General features: G+C 44.4%; 1 protein-coding gene across 3 annotated transcripts in view; it reads right to left on the minus strand.

The window, feature by feature from the left end:
* Window positions 1–6: 6 nt before the first annotated feature.
* Window positions 7–19821, minus strand: part of AGFG2 (ArfGAP with FG repeats 2) — a 25670-nt gene continuing 5855 nt past the window's right edge. The window contains exons 2-13 of one of the 3 annotated variants that reach the window (XR_001161645.1): window positions 15498–15591; window positions 14772–14887; window positions 12257–12410; window positions 11561–11726; window positions 10784–10909; window positions 9770–9802; window positions 3408–3528; window positions 3131–3213; window positions 2751–2834; window positions 1722–1856; window positions 1169–1274; window positions 7–885 (exon numbers count right to left, since the gene is read on the minus strand). Coding sequence is in view for 2 of the 3 variants with exons in the window: in XM_012810825.1 (XP_012666279.1) it covers window positions 826–885; window positions 1169–1254; window positions 1722–1856; window positions 2751–2834; window positions 3131–3213; window positions 3408–3528; window positions 9770–9802; window positions 10784–10909; window positions 11561–11726; window positions 12257–12410; window positions 14772–14887; window positions 15498–15591 (1258 nt within the window). In the remaining variant the exon portion in view is untranslated. The remainder of the gene's footprint in view (window positions 886–1168; window positions 1275–1721; window positions 1857–2750; window positions 2835–3130; window positions 3214–3407; window positions 3529–9769; window positions 9803–10783; window positions 10910–11560; window positions 11727–12256; window positions 12411–14771; window positions 14888–15497; window positions 15592–19821) is intronic. The other 2 variants (XM_012810825.1, XM_012810827.1) reach the window with 2 other exon arrangements.

Consider the following 19821-nt stretch of genomic DNA (forward strand, 5'->3'; position numbering starts at 1 on the left):
CACCCCTGGAGCTCTGGCTTTGATGGTTGAGGCACAGATGGGAGACGTCTGGGAGAAGAATGGCTGGATATGTGTGTATATATATGTGTGTTACGTGTGTGTGTGTGTGTGTGTATATATATATGTATATTAGGCTATATTAGAAAATCCTCTCTATGTGTAAGTATAAAACACTGGTATCCAAACATGACACCAATGGCTAACTAAAGTGCTTGACAGGAGCTGGGCCTGTGTGTACATGGGTAAAACTATTCATCCTGAGTGCCAGGACAGAAGGAGTACTGGGGAAGCAAAACAATGGCAGGTGGTAGAGGAAAGTGTGGTCTTGGTCCCAGAGTCATCTGGTCACTGTCCCTGTCAACACCATGCTTCATCTTTACCATACTTTCCCCACTGTACTCTGTCCACATGGATGGAGCACAGTGTTAGGGAGCTGGGCATGGGGGAAAAACTGTTCCCATGGAGAAGGCCAGTCGGTCTGTATCATGGCTTCCTCTGCCCATGGGGCTGGGGATGAAGGGAAGAGAGCTTATTAACTGAAAAAAATGCCATGGTTCCTCCACGCATCCCTACCATCACTTCTGCTGGGGCTCCCTCCTGGTGGGGGCAGAAGGAGGGAGGAAGGGAGCCTTTGAGGCATCTGACTGAAGGGCTGTCAGTTCATCTGTAAGCCCCAAGCAAAGCATCAGCACCTCCACCATCCCTAAGACCCTGATCCTGAAGAACAGGGCCTGTGCTGGTCTCAGACCCACAGGCAAGTGGTCACCAAAGCTCTGGGGCAGAGGGGCCCCACAGCACAGGGAAGAGGCCCCAGAGGACACAGTGCTACAAGAATGGGTTGGTGGTTGGAGGTTTGGAGGCAAATGGGCTTGATGAGGATCCAGTCTGGAAAGAAACACAACAAATTATTAAATTAGGGTTAAAGAAAAGGAGGCCAGAGAAGAAACCAGTTCAGGATTCCTTTTTCCTTCAAAATTGCTGTGCAAGGGGAAGTAGGAAAGTGAAGGAGAGAAGCCCTCAGAGGGGCAGGGGAGGAGATAACTAGGCCTAGAACCAACCCACCCATGCTGGCTTGGACAATGCAGAACTTCTGTCACCCCCTTCTGGAAGGACTCTGTCCCGACCCTCTAGAGTGAAAGCCCACGCCCCAAACCATAGGGGCACTCACCATGAAAGGGTTGGTGGAGATCCCAGCTGGCTGGCTCAGTGGCCTCTGCCCCAGCTTGGCCGATCCTAAGTCCCCAAAGGAAGAGCCTGGGAGGCAAGAGGGACAACTGAGCTGACATTAGCCCACCTCTCTGCTGCTGCTGTTGACCAGCTCTGCCCACCTTCCTGCGGGATGGGCACTGGCTATAGTAGGAGGGGGCTTTCCTGGATAAAGGGAATAAAGGTACTAAGCAGTCAGAGCACATGGGCAGGTGGCTTGCTTCCCTGTCCCCACTACTGGTCAAAAAGGGCACCAGGCGGGTGGTGCCTGTGGCACAGTGGGTAGGGTGCCAGCCCCATATACTGAGGGTGGCGGGTTCAAACCTGGCTCTGGCCAAATTGCAATAAAAATCGGCTGAGCATTATGGTGGGTGCCTGTAGTCCCAGCTACTTGGGAGGCTGAGGCAAAAGAATTGCCTAAGCCCAGGAGTTGGAGGTTGCTGGCTCTCATGCCTATGAGCTATGATCTGCTGCACAGAGCAGGATGGGGTGAGAAAGGAGGGCGCATCTCTTACCATTCTGCTGTGGAGTCAGCGAGCTTTGTGGTGAAAATATCGGTGGTGGAAAGGTGCTGGCAAAAGGTGCTGCCCCAGAGGGTTGTACTGTCTGGGGAAAGCCAGGCCCAGCACTGCTCATCCCAAAGCCAGGCCCTGTGGAATGGGAAACACGAAGTTCAAGAGGACTTCTACAAGGTGGGTTGGAGAACTGTTTTTCCTAAATCCCTCCATGATGGAAAAATGGGATAGATTTTTTTTTCCCCTAACAAATGGTGCCTGGTAGAAGTACCTTGAAGGAGCCATGGAATTCTTCTCAAATATGGACCAAACCTGCCCTTCCCCCACCCAGAAGAGCACAGTGGTGATACTCATGGGCACAGAATTGGGCCCAGATTCCTGTTACCTACTAAACCGCATAAACCTAGGCACATTTCTAATCCTATCTGTGCCTCAGTTTGCTCATCTCTAAAGTGGGGGAATATCTATTTCCCAAGGCTGCTATGAAATTAAGCAATGCTATAAACCACTGGGCACTGGGCCTGCCATGTGGTCAGCTCCAGATCTCTTAGCTCTTGTTCTGTTCTCTCCCTGGCCTGGAGGTTTCAGGGAGCACTGAGGAGGGCCACATTGAGGGACCAGAGAACTCAGGTTGACAAGGCAGGGAACAGGGCTGTGGTTTCAGGTGGCTTAAGTTTGGGGCACAGAACCAAGAGAAGCTAGGTGCCCAGAGAGATACTGCTGTGGCTTGGAGATAGGAGAGTCACTGCCACTGTTGTTCTAAAACTCTAAAATAATCTTCAGCTTTGTCTCAGGTAAGTAGCAGTTTGTTTTTTTTTTTTTCTTTCTAATTCTAAAATATGATTCTGTGATTCAGGTGCTAGGTGGCCTGACAATGAGTGGGCAGGGGAATGACTGGGGCTCTCTGCCACTTCTGATAGCATGGGATAAGGGGTTAAGGGAGTAGCTGCAGGGGAATATGCACCCTGGAAGAGTCTCACATGGTCAGGGCAGGTGACCTCCGGGTAGAGGATCATGATGGCGGCTTACCTGGGGCCAAGCCATTGGGCTGGAATGGGTTGGTGGAAGGCAGCTGGGGCTGGGCAGCAGAGGCTGCAAATGGGTTGGTGAAGGCTGCATAGGAGGGTAAAGGTTGAAGAAAAGTATTTATTTTCTTATTTGCTTAATTCTGTGTTGACTGAGTATTGCTCTAAATTTTGGTACATATCTTTTTTTTTTTTTTTTGCAGTTTTTGGCCAGGGCTGGGTTTGAACCCACCACCTCTGGTATATGGGGCCAGTGCCCTACTCCTTTGAGCCACAGGCACCACCCCTTGGTGCATATCTTTCTCCACCTTCCTCCCTTTCCAGAGTCCCCAGTCTCTTCTTGGCTTTGGATCCCCTCTCTGGGTCTCCATAGGTAGGACTCACCTCCAAAGGCAAGCCCTGTGCTGCTGCTGCCACCAGTCATAGCAGACTGGAGCGTGGGGACCTGGCTGGTCATCCCGAAGATGCTGCAATATGGGGAGAAAAGTCAGCATGCACATTGTCTAGGACCAAGGATCCAAGCTGAGCAAGGGACCAGGAGACAGCCAACCCATACCACTTCCAAGGATGAGAAGGGTGAGTGAGAGGGAGGAGAGGAGAGGGGCCAGAAGGTGCTGATTAGGCTGGAAGGCAAGGCAGAGTACCCAGTGTCCGCACCTACCTGCCAGGAATACCTCCAGCTGAAACCCCTGGTCCCAGGTAGCTGCCCATATCTGCACGGCTGTTTGGCTGACTGGCAGGTACAAGGGGAGTGGCACCAAATGGAGTCACCTGGCTGCTCCCTGAGCAATCATCGGAAATACAACAGGGAATACTGAGGTGAGACAGGATGGAAGGGGCAGGAAAGGAGATGGAGCTAGTGGTGCAGGGGAGGAGGAATGGAATGATGGTATAAGCGGTACCCAGTGGGTTCTCTGAGCCACCTATTTTCCCAGAGCCCACCCAGTTCAGCAGGGCTTGTCTCCCACTGAGGATTCTGGGCAAGGAGATAGCTCAGCCCAGCCTGATCTCCCCTGTGCTCAAAGCTATCTCTGTTGAGTGAAAAGCAGCCCTCCCTTGTGTTAGGCCATCCTCCTTGCTGCTCTAATTTGGCTTAAATGTCCCATTTTTTCCCTCAGTAGATAAAAACATTTGTCTTTTCCTCAAACCAGCATTTCCATTTATTGAGACATCACATGAAATGGCAGGCAGAGGAGCTGTCTGAAGGATAGCAAGGCCTGAGCACATTCAGAAGCCTCTCCTGGGCTGTGGAGCTGATGATCAGTTTCTAGCTGCCAGTACCATTCCTTCCCCCCACTGAGCCACCTCCTCTTGGGAGGCCACCCTTATGCCCTGAGCTTGGCATGGCTGTTCATGGGGCTAGGCCACCTCCCATATTCTCCTGCTTTTCCTGTCTTCAGAGCCAACAAGAAAAAGCATAGAGGACCTTGGGAGACCTTACAAATAGCCCAAGGGGCAAAAGTCTTGGAAATTCCAAGCAATCTAATCTCATGTAAAGAGGCCTGAGTCCCTGCCATTTTAAGAAAGCCTCTTCATCTATGTGTCAAGGTCTCATCTGTATCGTCAGGACCCTGTCGGCCATCCTGGGCTATTGTGAGGGTCAAATGAAACAACAAATGGAAAAAGGCTTTATTTTTTTTTTGAGTGCTGGAAGATGCACTTATGGAAGTTAAACTTTTCCTAGAGTCTACCACATGATGGTGCTCAACAATTGCTTGCTGAATAAATATATGAATTGGCAGAATCCGGAAAACTGGATTCTAGCTGTAGCTCTACCACTTGCTACCATCTCACTCTTCTGAGTCCTCTTGTAGGATGGTTGTAAAGACCCTTAGAGATAAATGAAAGGGTATTGAAATTTGTGAAGTATAACACAAACATGAGGGATTATCATGCCTATGATGCAAGAAACTGCTTCTAAGGTCAGAGAAGCAAGAAAAGGTCTTAGAGGAAACGCATGATGGCTGACACAGATTAAAACACAAGTGAACAAGATATTACCCTAACTCTCTTGAAGTCTTTGCCTTCAACAAGAGGCTCTGCCCATGACCTTAGCTGGCTAGCTCCTACTTACCTTTCAGTCTCAAAAGAAACAAGTCTTTGAATGGACCTTCCCTGACCCACTGATGTGAATTAGGCTCTGGTTTCCTTCCACAGTACCCTGCTTATTTCCTTCATAGCACTTGGAATATTTGCAGTAATAAGCTTTTGTTTATTTTGGTACTAACTGTGTCCCTACTAGACCATTTCCACTGCTAGGATTTTCTTATAGGCAAAACTTGCAAATATACAAACCATGATACATATAAAGGGTTATCACTATAGCACTGTTTAACAGCAGGAGACTGGAAACATCCTGAATTTGTATCAGTAGAGACTGATTAAATAAAATATATACAATAGATAATCATGGAGCTATAAAAAAGAATGAAGAAGCTCTTAGTATACTGATATAAAAAAAGATCTAATAGTACTATTAAGTTAAAAAAAAATCAAGGTATAGAATAGTAAGCATATTATGCCATAAAATGGTTTAAAAAGTGGGAAAACAGGCTCGGCGCCCACAGCTCAGTGGTTAGGGTGCTGGTAGGTTCAAACCTGGCCCAGGACTGCTAAACCACAATGACAACAACAACAACAAAAGATAGGTGGGCACTGTGGTGGGTGCCTATAGTCCCAGCTACTTGGGAGGCTGAGGCAAAAGAATCACTTAAGCCCAAGAGTTTGAGGTTGCTGTGAGCTGTGATGCCACAGCACTCTACCAAGGGCAACATAGTGAGACTCTGTCTAAAAAAAAAAAAAAAGTGGGAAAACAGAAAAACAAAAAGAATGAATAAATGAAGGCCACAGGCTCCTCTTGCTAGAGGGATGGCTGCAGAGAGAAAATGAGACATTGGAGACTAGCATGAATGAGGCTGTGGAAACATTTTGTAGGATAAGAAACCTTGAGCACCTTTGTAGGAAGAGGGTATATATAAGCAGAGGTGGAAGAAGTAGAGGTGAAGTCCTGTTGAGATAGCTGATAGGATGAAATGCTGCAGAAAGTGGAAATGATGAGGGGGTAGCATTTGTAAAAGAGGGATTACTTTTTTGTGAGAGCTAAGAGGAAGAAAAAGGGCAAGGAAAAAAATAAAGACACAAGACAAGGAAAAGGAAAAGCCAGGGTGGTTCTCAAATCTTCCTTGCTCCCTGGCTTTGTAGGACCACAGCCTAATTTCTTGTCAGTTAAGTATTGGGCTTTTCTGAATACTCTACAACTGAACCTGAATCTTCTTGCTCTTCCTTTTCTGAAGGCTGTTTTTATTTTTTTTATTTATTTTTTTTTCTTTTGAGACAGAGTCTCAAGCTGTCGCTCTGGGTAGAGTGCCATGGTAACATAGCTCACAGCAACCTCAAACTCTTGGGCCCAAGCAATTCTCCTGCGCAGCCTTCCAAGTACCTGGGACCACAAGCGCCCACCACAACAACCTGGCTATTTTTGTTGTTGTTGTTGCAGTTGTCATTGTTGTTGTAGCTGGCCAAGGCCAGATTCAAACCTGTCAGCCTCAGTGTATGTGGCTGGTGCCCTACCCACTGAGATATGGGTGCTGCCCTGTTTTTATTTTTTTAAGGGGATCCTCCATGTGCCAGGTACTAAGCATAAACAAGGGGAAACTGGGCCCTAAGTTGCAGAAGCTCAGAATCCAGCAGGGAAGAGACAAAATGCCCAGTGTCTACCTACTGCCAGGTTGTCAGGGCTAGTTTCTTCTCACTAAGTGTCGGCACTTCCAAGATAGTGCTTTCCTCTGCCATCTCCTTCCCAAATGCCTGGGCTTTCCAGATGAACAACCTTTCCATGTGAGACAATAATACCTCTGGGCATACATGGTCATCAGTCCTTTCAAATCACAGGATATAAGACAGGCTGGAAGGCCAGCAGAGTGGTGCTGGATCTTGCACTGATTCTCCAGGCCCTGGCCTTTCCCCTGCTCCATTACCTCATATTACAGTATATGGGAATTTCCAGAAGAACACAGTTCTTTCCTATGATGAGTCAGATTCTTCAGTACTGACCTAGCCTTCATGTTCTAGGAGCTTCCCCAGAGAGGAACAGGCCTTCAACCCTACCAGGCTGGAAGAGAAGCAGAGCTTCTCTGGGTGACAGCGCATGCTGTATCTTCTGAGGACACTAGGGGGCAGAACAGTTCCTAACCTAGGTGGCTGAGCCCCCTGCACAGATCCCCATTCTCACAAAGGAGGGGGTGGCTCCTTGGAATACCTGCGTGCTCTTGTTTGATTTTCATATGCTTCTTATACACTTCCAGAGCCTCACTCCATGCAGCTGGATTTGTACACATGCCTTATAGCAGTTACAGTTTTTAAAACCACCCTTCCGCATCCTCCCCCTCAGATATATAAAAATAAAACCAGGCTTGTCAGAAGAGACACCCGCCTCTCAAGATCTCCTTTCCTACTTGACACTCAATGTTTTTTTTTTTTTTTTTTTGACAGGCTGGAGTACAGTGACACAATCATAGCTCACTGTAGCCTCAAACTCCTGGGCTCAAGCAATCCTCCCACCTCCTGAATTGCCAGGATCCCAGGAACATGCCACCATGCCTGGCTCATTTTTTAACTTTTTGTAGAGACAAGGTCTTGCTACATTGCCCAGGCTGGTCTAGAACCCCTGGCCCCAAGTCATCCTCCTGCCTCAGCTTCCCAAAGCGTTGGGATTACTGTAGGAACCACTGTACCTGGCCTTAATAGTTCTTTATGTCACACTCACATGAACACCTACAAGATCAAGGTGTAGTGGAAAGTGAATGCAGTTTACCACTTAGCATTAAATTTTGGTCATATCACTGGCCTAGTTGAGCTATTTTCCTCAACTTCAAAAGGGAGCTTGGGCAGCGCCTATGGGTCAAAAGGGTAGGACGCTCGTCCCATATGCTGGCGGTGGCAGGTTCAAACCCAGCCCAGGCCAAAAAAAAAAAAAAGGGGGAGCTCTTTTCTTCCTTTCATAATACGTCAAATCTCCAGTAATGGCAGGATCCTCTTAAATGTTGGTTGGCTCTGGATTTAGCTGTAGATTGACTACTTCTTGAGAGGACCAGCTACTGGAGAAAGGGTTTAATGCCTGGGATGTCTGTGGGGCTGAGACTTTCCTTCTCTCAGGGTCTTCCCTGAAAGCTTTGTCTTTAAAGCAACTAATTGTACTAAGAAGGCATTTCTTTTTTTTTTTTTTTTTTTGAGACAGAGCCTCAAGCTTTCCCCCCCTGGGTAGAGTGCCGTGGCATTACAGCTCACAGCAACCTCCAACTCCTGGGCTCAAGCGAGTCTCCTGCCTCCGCCTCCCAAGTAGCTGGGACCACAGGCACCCGCCACAGCGCCCGGCCATTTTTTTTTGGTTGCAGCCGTCATTGTTGTTTGGCGGGTCCGGGCTGGGGATTAGAACCCGCCACCTTAGGTGTACGTGGCTGGCGCCTTAGCCGGTTGAGCTATAGGCGCCGAGCCAAGAAGGCATTTCTTAAGGGACCATTTTTAAACAACCTTGTACCGTGTTTCCCTGAAAATAAAACCTACCCCCAAAATAAGCCCTAGCAGGATTTCTATGCATTTGTTAAATATAAATCCTACCCTGATAATAAGACCTAGTAACGGACGTAATCTGAATTACTAGATATGCTGCATAGCCATGCATTTTGGTGCAGAGAGGAAAACATCCTCTGAAAATAAGCCCTAGCGTGTCTTCTTGAGAAAAAATAAATATAAAACACTGTCTTATTTTTGGGGAAACATGGTATAGGCTGTTTCATAGTGCTTCCACTTCTTGCTAAATTGGATATTCCTGTACCAATTTATACTTCTGCCAACAGTGCACAAAAGGGTCCATTTCCTCACATAATGTTGGACATCATCAATCTTTAACGTTTTTGCCAATAGAATGTACAAAATTATATTATTCTAACTTGCATGTCTTCAATTAAGTTGAGAATATTTTCATATTTTTTCAGTATATTACTTGCTTGAATCCCTTGTATGTTATTTTTTTTATATTTATAGATGTTTTACAAATACTTTGTGGACATGAACTTTTATCTGTTTTTAGTGTTACATCTTCTTATTTGTTTCAAGCTTTATATATTTTATCATATAGAATGTGACCTATGCAGTTTTTTGTTAGAATTTATGGGAGATTTTGTTTCCTAGTATATGGTTAAATTATAAAAAGGTTATATGTTTGAAAATAAATATATTCTGTTTGATAGTTACAAAGTTTTATTCACATTAGATAAAACTTATTAAACTATTATTGTCCATCTATCTATCTGTTAATCTTGTGAGACAGTATATTATGTCTATCTATCTATCTGTTAATCTTATGAGAGAGTATATTATGATCTCCTATTCCATTGGCTCATTACATTCTCATTGTGTCTAATCAGTTTTGAATCTCCAGGTTATGGTGATATCATTTAAGGACATCATTGTGAGAATGTTTTTGTGAACTTAACTTTTATCAATATAAAATGTCTTTTCCTGCTTCCATCCAAAAAAATTAAAATAAAAACAAAAGCAGGGCAGCACCTGTGGCTCAGTGGGTAGGGTGCCAGCCCCATGTACCAAGGGTGGCGGGTTCAAACCTGGCCCCGGCCAAAGTGCAACAAAAAAACAGCCAGGTATTGTGGCAGGCGCCTGTGGCCCCAGCTGCTCGGGAGTCTGAGGCAAGAGAATCACCTAAGCCTGGGAGTTGGAGGTTGCTGTGAACTGTGTAATGCCACAGCACTCTACCAAGGGCGATAAAGTGAGACTCTGTCCCTACCAAAAAAAAAAAAAAGCAACCACCAGCTCACAGTGGCACAGTGCAAAGGCATAGTGACAATCAAGAAGTATGGGCTCTGATCTCTGTGGGCTGCACAACTAGGCAAATTGCTTAACTGCCTCATTTTAAAAATGACTATAAATGTTAAAAGTTCCTTCTAAACTCAAAAGTCTATGATCAGAGCACCTTGGGTAGGCTGTGAGGTGGAAAGAATAACTTACCAAAGCTGTAACTTCCAGTTAGCATCCGACTGGCTGGCAGTGAGGTGGAGGAGGGAAAGGGTGGGTAGAGGAAGAGAGAAAGACAGAGGGTAAGTCACTGGCTTTTCCCAAGACAGCTAGGCTGAACAGTGCTCCAGCTTCTCTTCCCTGTGTCCAGGATGTCCAAAGGCAGAGGGCAGCCCAAAGGCTATGAAGACTGGATGTCTGGGAGCTTGGGGAGGAGCCAAATACTTGAGGAAGAACTTTAGAGTCTCTTGCAATTGCTAACTGACATAGCATAAAATTTATAGGCCTTTGCTGTTAGAGAGATGAGTAAGGATTTCTGGATACCATCTTGAATCTTGACCCTTTTGGGCAGTATACCATGCAGACAATTTAGAAAAAAAATCATGTCCATTCTCAAATTTCCTAGGACTTGTGCCTTCTATACTTCCTAGTCAGAAATTTCCTAGTGTATAATCTGCATAGCTCCTGGTATGATTTTAGTAATTTTGCTTATGTGGAAAAAAAAATAGAGCCCTCTCTTCCTGACAAAAATGTATCAGACAACTCTCATCCTTTCCTGGGTATGCTTTTCTTTGTGCTTATGTCTCCTGTGCATAGTTCTTTAGGTAAGGATGTGAATGAAAGGTGAGGTATGGCTCGGTGCCTGTGGCTCAAGCGGTTAAGGCACCAGCCACATACACCTAAGGTGGCAGGTTCGAATCCCCAGCCCAGGCCTGCCAAACAACAATGATGGCTGCCATCAAAAAAAATGGCCAGGTGTTGTGGCGGGCGCCTGTAGTCCCAGCTACTTGGGAGGCTGAGGCAGGAGACTCGCTTGAACCCAGGAGTTGGAGGTTGCTGTGAGCTGTGATGCCATGGCACTCTACCCAGGGGGATAGCTTGAGGCTCTGTCTCAAAAAAAAAAAAAAAAAAAAAAAAAGGGGAGGGATGTCCTTTTTTAAGAGTTATGAATGTGGACAACTGGATGCAGTTAGAAGAGAGAAAGGAAACCAGTGGGGCAGAGTTTACCTGCAGGTGTTGGCTGGGCCTGGAATGGGGCTTGGCCAGTTGGAGGGATGCTTCCAAATGCAGAAGAGCTGGGGCTACTGCCAAAGGCATCGAAGTTGGCAAAGCCCCCATGTGAAGGTGTCTGGCCTATAGGTAGAGGAAATAACAGGTTATATATAGAAATTGTAATGTACATCTATATGCCTACCAATCTAAAGAGTAAGGACTGCTCTTCTGGTACTTCTGCCTTTGCTTAGGGTCTTCTTTAGAGGGAGATGGCAGTGGGGGAAAGGGATATCCAGAAGCCTCCAAGTTTACTCCCTGTCATCTCTTATCCTACTCCATGAGGCATTAACATTTTTATCGGGGCCTAGTTTGCAACAGAATCATATGAAAAAATTATGTTTTCTTAGAAAAAGGAGCTTAAAAAATAAAAAGGGAAAAGAGATACCACTTTGCTCAATCCTGTATTGCCTATCACTGAAGTGGGTAGGGGAAAAGAACACATGATAATCCCCTCCTCCCATTTTAATAGAAAAAGCAATAAAAAAAAGGCTACTTCCAGTGTGCCAAAAGGAAGTGCTAGGAGCCCCCAACTGTAATGCTTTATGGTCAAAGCCACAAGCACAACCTGCTGTACTTATTTGACCCCAGCCTTGCTGCTTCAGAATAACCATCATGTCCACAAGCAGCAAGAGATGTAGAAGCATGGGAAACTTGGTTAACCCTGAAGGGTTGAATTTCTTGTGTCATATGTACATAAGTTGTAGGGAGGTTCTCACTCTAAGTCCCACTGACCTCCAAAGGCTGGGAATGCAGCAAAAGCTGGTGCTGCTGGAGGAGTAGCAAAGGGGTCTCCACCGATGTCAGCCAGCAGGTCAGTACTGGCTTTCTTGACAGAGGAGTGCGAAGGTAGCTGAGAGCTCCGGGCCTGGGATGTCCGAGCTTGAGACTGGCTGACAGACTTAGAGGAGAAGGAATTGCATTTAGCACTTAGAATCCCAGACATTACTCAGGCCCTTCTATGACTCCCCTGGCTTCCCCCAGGCAGGCAGGCAGAGAGAGCATACAGCAAATAACTGTCCTTAACTGAGAGGATTCCCAGGCAGAAGTTGTCTTAGCTCCTCTCATACCTCATATCATCCTTGTCTGCTCAGTATGCCAGCTCCCAGAACCATACATTTTAGAATATATGAGCAGAGGTAACCCTGAGATATACAGGAATGTTGTCTAAAATTACTCCTAGAGCTGTTACCTCCTCATCTTTCCCAAGTATTAGATGCAGTGTCCTGGCCCCTTCTATGTTCCCTTAGAGGGAATGGTCTGATATGCAGTCAATACTCTGACTTCCTTAAATATCACTTCCTGTTGGGTTCTGTCTTCCAAAATATAGGAGATTCAAAGATGATAAATGCAAGACATAGGTAACTGACACCCCTGTCTCCCAAACCTCAACATAAACACATAAACATGAAAGGCATATCTGACTGTTACCTGGCTGGAGATGGAGGCAGCAGCTGAGAGAGTTGGCACAGGATCACCAGGAAGTGTCCGAAGGGGCTTCCCTTCTGAGAGGGAGCCCTGGACGGGGGTGGAGGTACTGCCTTTGGTATAGGTGGGCCCCTTGATCTGGTCTGGGGGGACATACCTTTGGGAAAGAATGATTATGCTGTACAGAGAGGGATAAAACCTTGGACCATGCTCAGCTTAAGGATTTGGGGGGGTAAAAAAAAGGTTACAGGAGTGAATGTCCTTTCTCAGTTTTTTTTTCCTATTAATACCTCCTTCTGGAGATAATTTAATGACTTAGCAAAATTCTGCCTATCTTGGCTAGGTGTGGTGGCTCACACCTGTAATCCTAGCACTCTAGGAGGCTGAGGCTAGGGGATTGCTTGAGGTCAGGAGTTCAAGACCAGCCTAAGCAAGAGCAAGACCCCTGTCTCTACTAAACATAGAAAAATTAACCAGGTGTGATGGCATGTGCTTATAGTTGCAGCTACTAGGGAGTCTGAGGCAAGAGGATCGCTTGAGCCCAGGATTTGGAGGTTGCAGTGAGCTGTGATGATGCCACTGCACTTTAGCCCAGGGTAATAAGAGCAAGATTTTCTCTCTCTCTCCAAAAAAAAAAAAAAAAAAAAAATTCTGCCTAGTTTGAGCATTCCTTTGGGCACTTGAAGATTATTTTTTTTTAGCAGGAGTATTCAGTTTGCTCTGGTTTGTGCCTATTTTTCTTTCTTCTCCCCAGCCTTTTTTTGATACCTCAAACCATTTGGGTTTCAAGCAATAACATGTGCAATATAACACATGCAATAGTGCTGATGGACAGATGATCTAATTGTCCAGCTTCCTACTCAAGGCCCCCCTTTTTATTTCCTGGGTGTTTTTTCAGATTCCTCATTCTCTGTCACACAGAAAAGGTGTCTGCTACCTCATCCTCTAACTGTTCACTATCTTTACTTCTATCCTGCTAGCTCCTGATACTCTCAATAAAATCCCCTTTCCCTACTCTGGAAATATCATCTTAATCCTAAAGATTCCTAGCAGGGACTCCAAAATGTGGTTTTATTTACATCAGTCTTCTTGTGCTCTGTATTCTCTTCTCCATATTATAGTTACTCCCAATATGTACACATCCCAGAGATTAAACAGAAAAACGACCCTTCAGAAAGCAAAGGCAAAGAAGAATGGAAATGCTATTTTCTCCATCAGGAAAACTGAATACAGTTGTCTCTTGGTATTCTCAGGAGATTGGTTCCAAGATCTCCACCAGAGGATACCAAAATCAGAGGATGTTTAAATTGCTTGTATAAAATGGTGAAGTAATTTCATGTCACTTATATACATCTTCCTGTATACTTTATTATTATTATTTTGCATATATATATATGTATATATATATATATTTTTTTTTAGAGACAGAGTCTCACTTTGTTGCCCTTGGTAGAATGTGGTCGCATCACAGCTCACAGCAACCTCTAGGCGATTCTCTTGCCTCAGCCTCCCAAATAGCTGAGACCACAGGCGCCAGCCACAATGTCCACCTATTTTTTGTTGCAGTTTGGCTGGGGCCAGGTTTGAACCCCCTGCCCTCGGTATATGGGGCCAGCGCCCTACTCACAGAGCCATAGGCGCCGCCCGCTCCGGTATACTTAAATTTTAAAGTATAGTATAGTAATCTCTAGATTACTTAAAATTTTAATACAATACAAATGTAACACAAATAGTTACTATATTTTAAAATCTGTATTATTTTTTATTATTATATTGTTATTTTTTTCTGATTTTTTTTTTTTTTTGAGACAGTCTTACTCTGAGCCCTGAGTAGAGTGCCGTGGCGTCATAGCTCACAGCAACCTCAAACTCTTGGGCTCAAGCAACTCTCTTGCATCAGCCTCCCAAGTAGGGGAGCATTACTACAATGCTAAGCTAGTTTTTCTATTTTCAGTAGAGATAGGGTCTCACTCTTGCTCGGACTGGTCTCAAACTTCTGAGCTCAGGCTATCCACCTGCCTTGGCTTCCCAGAGTGCTAGCATTACAGGTATGAGCCACCGTGCCCAGCTTTTCTGAATATTTTTGATCTGTGGTTGGTTGAATCTGTGGATGTAGAACCTGCAGATATAAAGAGATGACTATACTTAAGAGTCATGAAATGATGGGTCAGAGCAAAAATCTATAAGACATGCGCTTCCAGCCATCTCTCCTCCATGTACAAGATCAGCTGAGCTATAAAAGTAAATTCCTACAGGCCTACCTTCCCATTCCAATCAGTCCACTGTCACCCCAAAAGAGGGAACATCAAATCTGCAGGGTTAGCAACTGAGAACAAGTTGTCCTTTCATGGAGATTTATTATTGTGAAGTCAGAATTTAGCCCTAACTAAATGAATGGAACAGAACCAATCCAAATCTAGCCTTTGTAAGAAGCCCAAATTGGACTCTGGATACTGGACTGTCAGATGAAAGATGTTTTGAACACATCTTCATAGTCACTGCTTTTCCTTCTCCTTACCATCTCTTCTTCTCATATTTTTCCTGGAGAAACTCCTTCACCTTCTGAGGATCCCTGGAATCTGGTATTAAAGATGTCCGAGCATCAAACAGACCTAGCCATATCTTCCTGCAAACCTAAAAGGTGACAGAGGTGTTGGAGCAGAAAGCATGAAATAAAAATGATGCCATTTCCAATTTATTTATCAATAAATATTTATTGATCATGGACAGTGCTAGGATATGGGTATACCTACAAACCAGACATGATCCCTACCCTCATACAGTTTATAATCTAATCTGCCCTCAGAGTTTTTAGAGAAGTAAAAATAAATTTATAATGACATCTTATGATATATACTAAAAAAGGAAAATAGGGGACCATGAGAATTATGGAGAACTAACTTTGGATGGGGATAGGGTCAGAGAAAATTTCCAAGACATCCTCCAGAGGCCCTTGATGGCACCCTCTAAGTAAGCTGATCACCAGTAAGTTAAGGGTACTACTAACACCAAGGATGGCAATTTCCAGTCATCAGATTCCAGAGAGTACCCCCTATGGAGATATTGCTCCTTTCCTTGATTCTCACAATGTGTATAAATAAGAGTCTGTAAAGATACATATATATATAGGATAAGAAATCTTACATACTCAATCAACATACTCAATACTACAAGCTTGAGGCCAGGCTCCATCTATAGATGGGGTAAATACAGCCTTCTGACCATTCCATCAGTAGTAGCTCACCTCATTGCCACGAGATTGCAGGAATATTACTTCGGGCTCAGTGAAAGTTGTCATGGAGATGGACTTGACACGATGAGGAGGATTCAGTCCTCTCCTGTGGGAGAGAAACAGAAAGAAAGAGAAGTATAATACAGTTACCACTGCTTTATGAGAGAAAAGGGAGGGAGAAAAGCACAATCTAAGCTCAGATAGAACCTCCACCAGAAGCTGCTACTTAATTCCAGGAAAGAAGAGAAACAAGAATATTTTGGAAGCTTATCATAAAAGACAGGAAAGGGAAAATCAGGAACATAGTGTGATTCCATTTGTTTTGGAGAGGGAAGGCAGAGCCTGCCCATCCAGAAGTTTTAGCTTCCTCTAGCCTGGCTTAGATCCAATAGTTTTGGTGTTCAATCTGTAGGCCAAGGGGGTGCTTTTGGAACTCAGACATGTGACCACTTCCCATTTCCTGTTTTATCATTGTTTTAGATGGGTAGCACATCTTCCAAGGTTCCAGACCCTACAAGAACAGAAACCCTCAAGCATGAGGGAAGGCAAAAAGAAGACCCATGACTATTCCTGGTAACACTCACAAAGATAAGATTTGGTAACAAAAACAGAGTCCCTAGGCCAGCTGCCCCTATTCTTATCTATACATCAGGGTGGAGTGGCAATAGGGACAGAGAAAGTCCCTCTCTTTCAGGAAGCTTTCTCTGAGAAAAAAAATATTCAGCTTTCTTGTTTTTAGAACTTTTATTTTATTTTATTTTATTTTTTTGAGACACAGTCTCAAGTTGTCACCCTGGGTAGAGTGCCAGGGCATCACAGCTCATAGCAACCTCAAACTCTTAGGCTTAAGCAATCCTCTTGCCTCAGCCTCCCAAGTAGCTGGAACTACAGGTGCCTGCCACAATGCCTAGCTATTTTTTGGTTGTAGTTGTCGTTGTTGTTTGGCAGGCCCGGGCTGGAGTCAAACCCACCAGCTCCAATGTATGTGGCTGGCATGCTAGCTGCTGAGCTACAGGCGCCGAGTCATTGTTTTTAGATCTTTCAATAATGAAGGAAGAAATCAAGTACAACTATGAGATGTGAGACTGGCATGGGCAGGATGCTGTAGTGATGCTTTTGTGCTTGTTCTGTATGTTAAGTAAACTCCCTAGGAGTTTGCTTCTGCCTACAGAACCCCTGTGGAGATTATAGTAGAAAAGACATCCTTCCCCAGACTCAGATGGTTTATGGAGTGTTCTAACAGAGAAAACTTGCAGCAAATTTAGACAGGGCTTCACAGGTTTCTCTTTTCTTACACTGTAAGTTTTACATTAGTCTAGACCTACTGCCCTTATGAGATTAAAACATAACTGGCCAAACCAAAACAAACTAGACCCTGGGCACAGAAGGAAAGAGTCTTAGCTGATGATGCCTTTTCAGACTTGTCCTTTCATAGAAAAAAATGGGCAATTAAATATGTTAAAAGTAAATCTAGAATAGGGTCTAGATTTTCTGATGCCCTCAGGAAAGTAAAGGGAGAAAAAATGAGATCACAAAATTTACTAAACAGAAATCCTAAAAATTCACAACGAAGACAAACACACATCCATGCTTATAGCATACCTACAGATTAAAGGTGCTCCTGCCAAGTATGAGAGAATGGCAATGTTCCTACTAGTATAAGTGAAGGCAGTGGGGCAGGAAGTAGAGGGACAGAAGACATAGTACAGAGTGAATAGCAAAGTCACGGCTGCCATTTTGGATGGCCAATTATTCAGTATGGGATTCTAACCAGTGTTCTAACAGGACACTGGAAGGAGACTATAGTTGAGATTGTTTTCAGCAATTCTACTATTAGACTTTTAAGTAAAGGATCTCAAAATGCCCTTACAAAAGACAAGCAATGATGCCCCAAGGAAAGATGACAGCAGGGAAAACCAAAAGCTTTGTTACTACTTATCAAGCAATAGCTCTTAAACTTGATCTGCCCTGAAGACTCTCTTCTGAATACATTTCAAAGTTTTCTCTCCCAAAGCCTCTCTTGCTAAGGGCTTGGTTTCGTTTTGCTTTTAATTCTAGCCAGGATGCTTTTATACTCTTTACCTTGCTCTTTCTCACCATAACCACTGGCCTTTCCCCTTCAGAATGTCAGGGCATTCGGAAGTCTAACCAGACCTCACTGTTCCTATGATCTCAGAGGTCCTCTCCTTTACCTCCTACTAACCAATCTTTACTTTGCAAAGCAGGATAGTAGAAACTTTGGAGGATCCAAAATTATAGGACCTAGTCTACTACCAGGAGCTTACAAGATGAACCCAGGAAGTCTAGACAATGATACTTCTCAGTGCAGCGGGGAGCTATTCAGTCCACTACTGAGGATCAGGGAGAATGTGACTCCAGGATGTGCAGTAAAGGAAAGAAGAGAAATGGGAAAGGTAAAAATGTATTGTATTTACACTAGAAAAACAGATTCTAAGCCTATCACAAAAAGGTCATTGATATTTCCTGAGAGGACAACCAGGAACTATTAGCAAAGTGTAAACAGGGAGGTATGTTTCCTAGTTAGGGTAGGAGGAGGGACTCAACTCAGACATCAATCAAAAGGAGATGCGTAGAACAACAGAACTCCTTATGTCCAAGGTTGGACTGGAAATTGTTTTGGGGAGGTTGTGGTGGGAGGAATTACAGGATAACGGGAAGGCAGAGAAAATAAGAAGTGATTTAGGTGCTTTGAGCCAAATGAATCTGATGGAACAGGATGTTTCCACAGCACAGTACAAAAAGCATTGCTCTGACCTTGATGTCTGTAGACTGGATTAGGTATAATCAGAGCCACAGTTTGGGGGCAGGGAGAATTCTCTGCAAGGCAACACTGTGCAGCCCAGGAAGAGGGCCTAGTTACATGGCCTATGAGTCAGAGTATTTCTTTCTGTATCAGAGAGAGGCCATTGCTGGCTGAGAGAAGCAATTTAGAAACAAGAGCCCCTTTCTTCCCAATAGCTGAAATCAAATGGTCTAGGTGTGCTGGGTACATACCAGGGTTAAGCAGTGGGTCAGATGTGAGTTGCTGGCCTGAAATGAACAGACAGAACACTTCAACTTGTACCCAGTCTCCCTAACATAACTCTCTCATTCTTCCCAAAAGAAGAAGTAAGAGTTAGTAGAAGGCACTGCCCATCAGTTATCCTGCAAATACATTTTGTTATTTCTAACCAGGAGGTACTGAGGAAATACAGAGATAAATTTACTTTCTTAGAATAGAGCAAGTTTTTCTAATTGAAAGCAAATACAACTGGATGCAGATCACACCTATAATCCTAGCACTTTGGGAGGCTGAGGCAGGAGGCTCACTTGAGCCTAGGAGTTTGAGACTAAACTGTGTAACATAGTAAGACTCCATATTTACAAAAATAAAATAATAAGCTGGTCATGGTGGAATGCATCTGTAGTCCCAGCTACTTAGGAGGTTGGATGGCTTAAGCCCAGGATGTGGAGGTTGCAGTGAACTATGATCATGCCACTGCACTCCAGTTTGGGCAACAGAGTAAGACCCTGTCTCTTAAAAAACAAACAAACAAAAAATACATTGCCAGGACTCACGCCCCTAGCCAGTCATGTTGTCTTCATCTACTTCAGTTTCTTTTACACAGGGCACCTAAAGGGCATTTGAAGCACTCTGAATTATTCAGCCAGTAAAGCCAGTTTTATGTGTATACTAAAGTCTGCCCAGTTTTTTCACTTTCTTGCTCTTCCTTCTCCCTATTTGATCTTTGATTCCTTTTGGGGGGAGGGGGCAAGGATGAGTCCTTTGATTCTATTAAGCATACCATTATTTCCATCTTTTGTTTTTCTGTGGTCATCACCCTTTAGCTGGCCCAATTTTTTGTTTCTTACTTCATAAAAGCATCAAACCTGTTCAGCTCCTCAGATAACAAGGTTCTGCCAGGTCAACAATGGAAAAAAACCAGTTCCACCCAGCACCCAAGTTCTCTTATTTGTGCCAAATACGGACTGACGGAATTCCTTGCCTTTGAATATTTGTGTTCAAATTCATTTACTCCAGATTGTGTTTCTTTGCTCTTGGGATTCCACTTCTCTGCATCTGAGCAGGGTACAACTAAACCCATTTAGCTTTTATCTTGGACTCAAACATTACCAAGAAAAGTCTCCTACTTGGGAGGCTAAGGCAAGAGGATTGCTTAAGCCCAAGAGTTGAGGTTGCTGTGAACTATGGCACTCCACTAAGGGTGATAAAGTGAAATTATGTGTCAAGAAAGAGAGAGAGAGAGGCTCGGCGCCTGTGGCTCAAGCGGCTAAGGCGCCAGCCACATACACCTAAGGTGGCGGGTTCGAATCC

Source organism: Otolemur garnettii, unplaced genomic scaffold (genome assembly GCF_000181295.1).
Source record: "Otolemur garnettii isolate 467f Iridium unplaced genomic scaffold, OtoGar3 scaffold00142, whole genome shotgun sequence".
Lineage (NCBI taxonomy): Eukaryota > Metazoa > Chordata > Mammalia > Primates > Galagidae > Otolemur > Otolemur garnettii.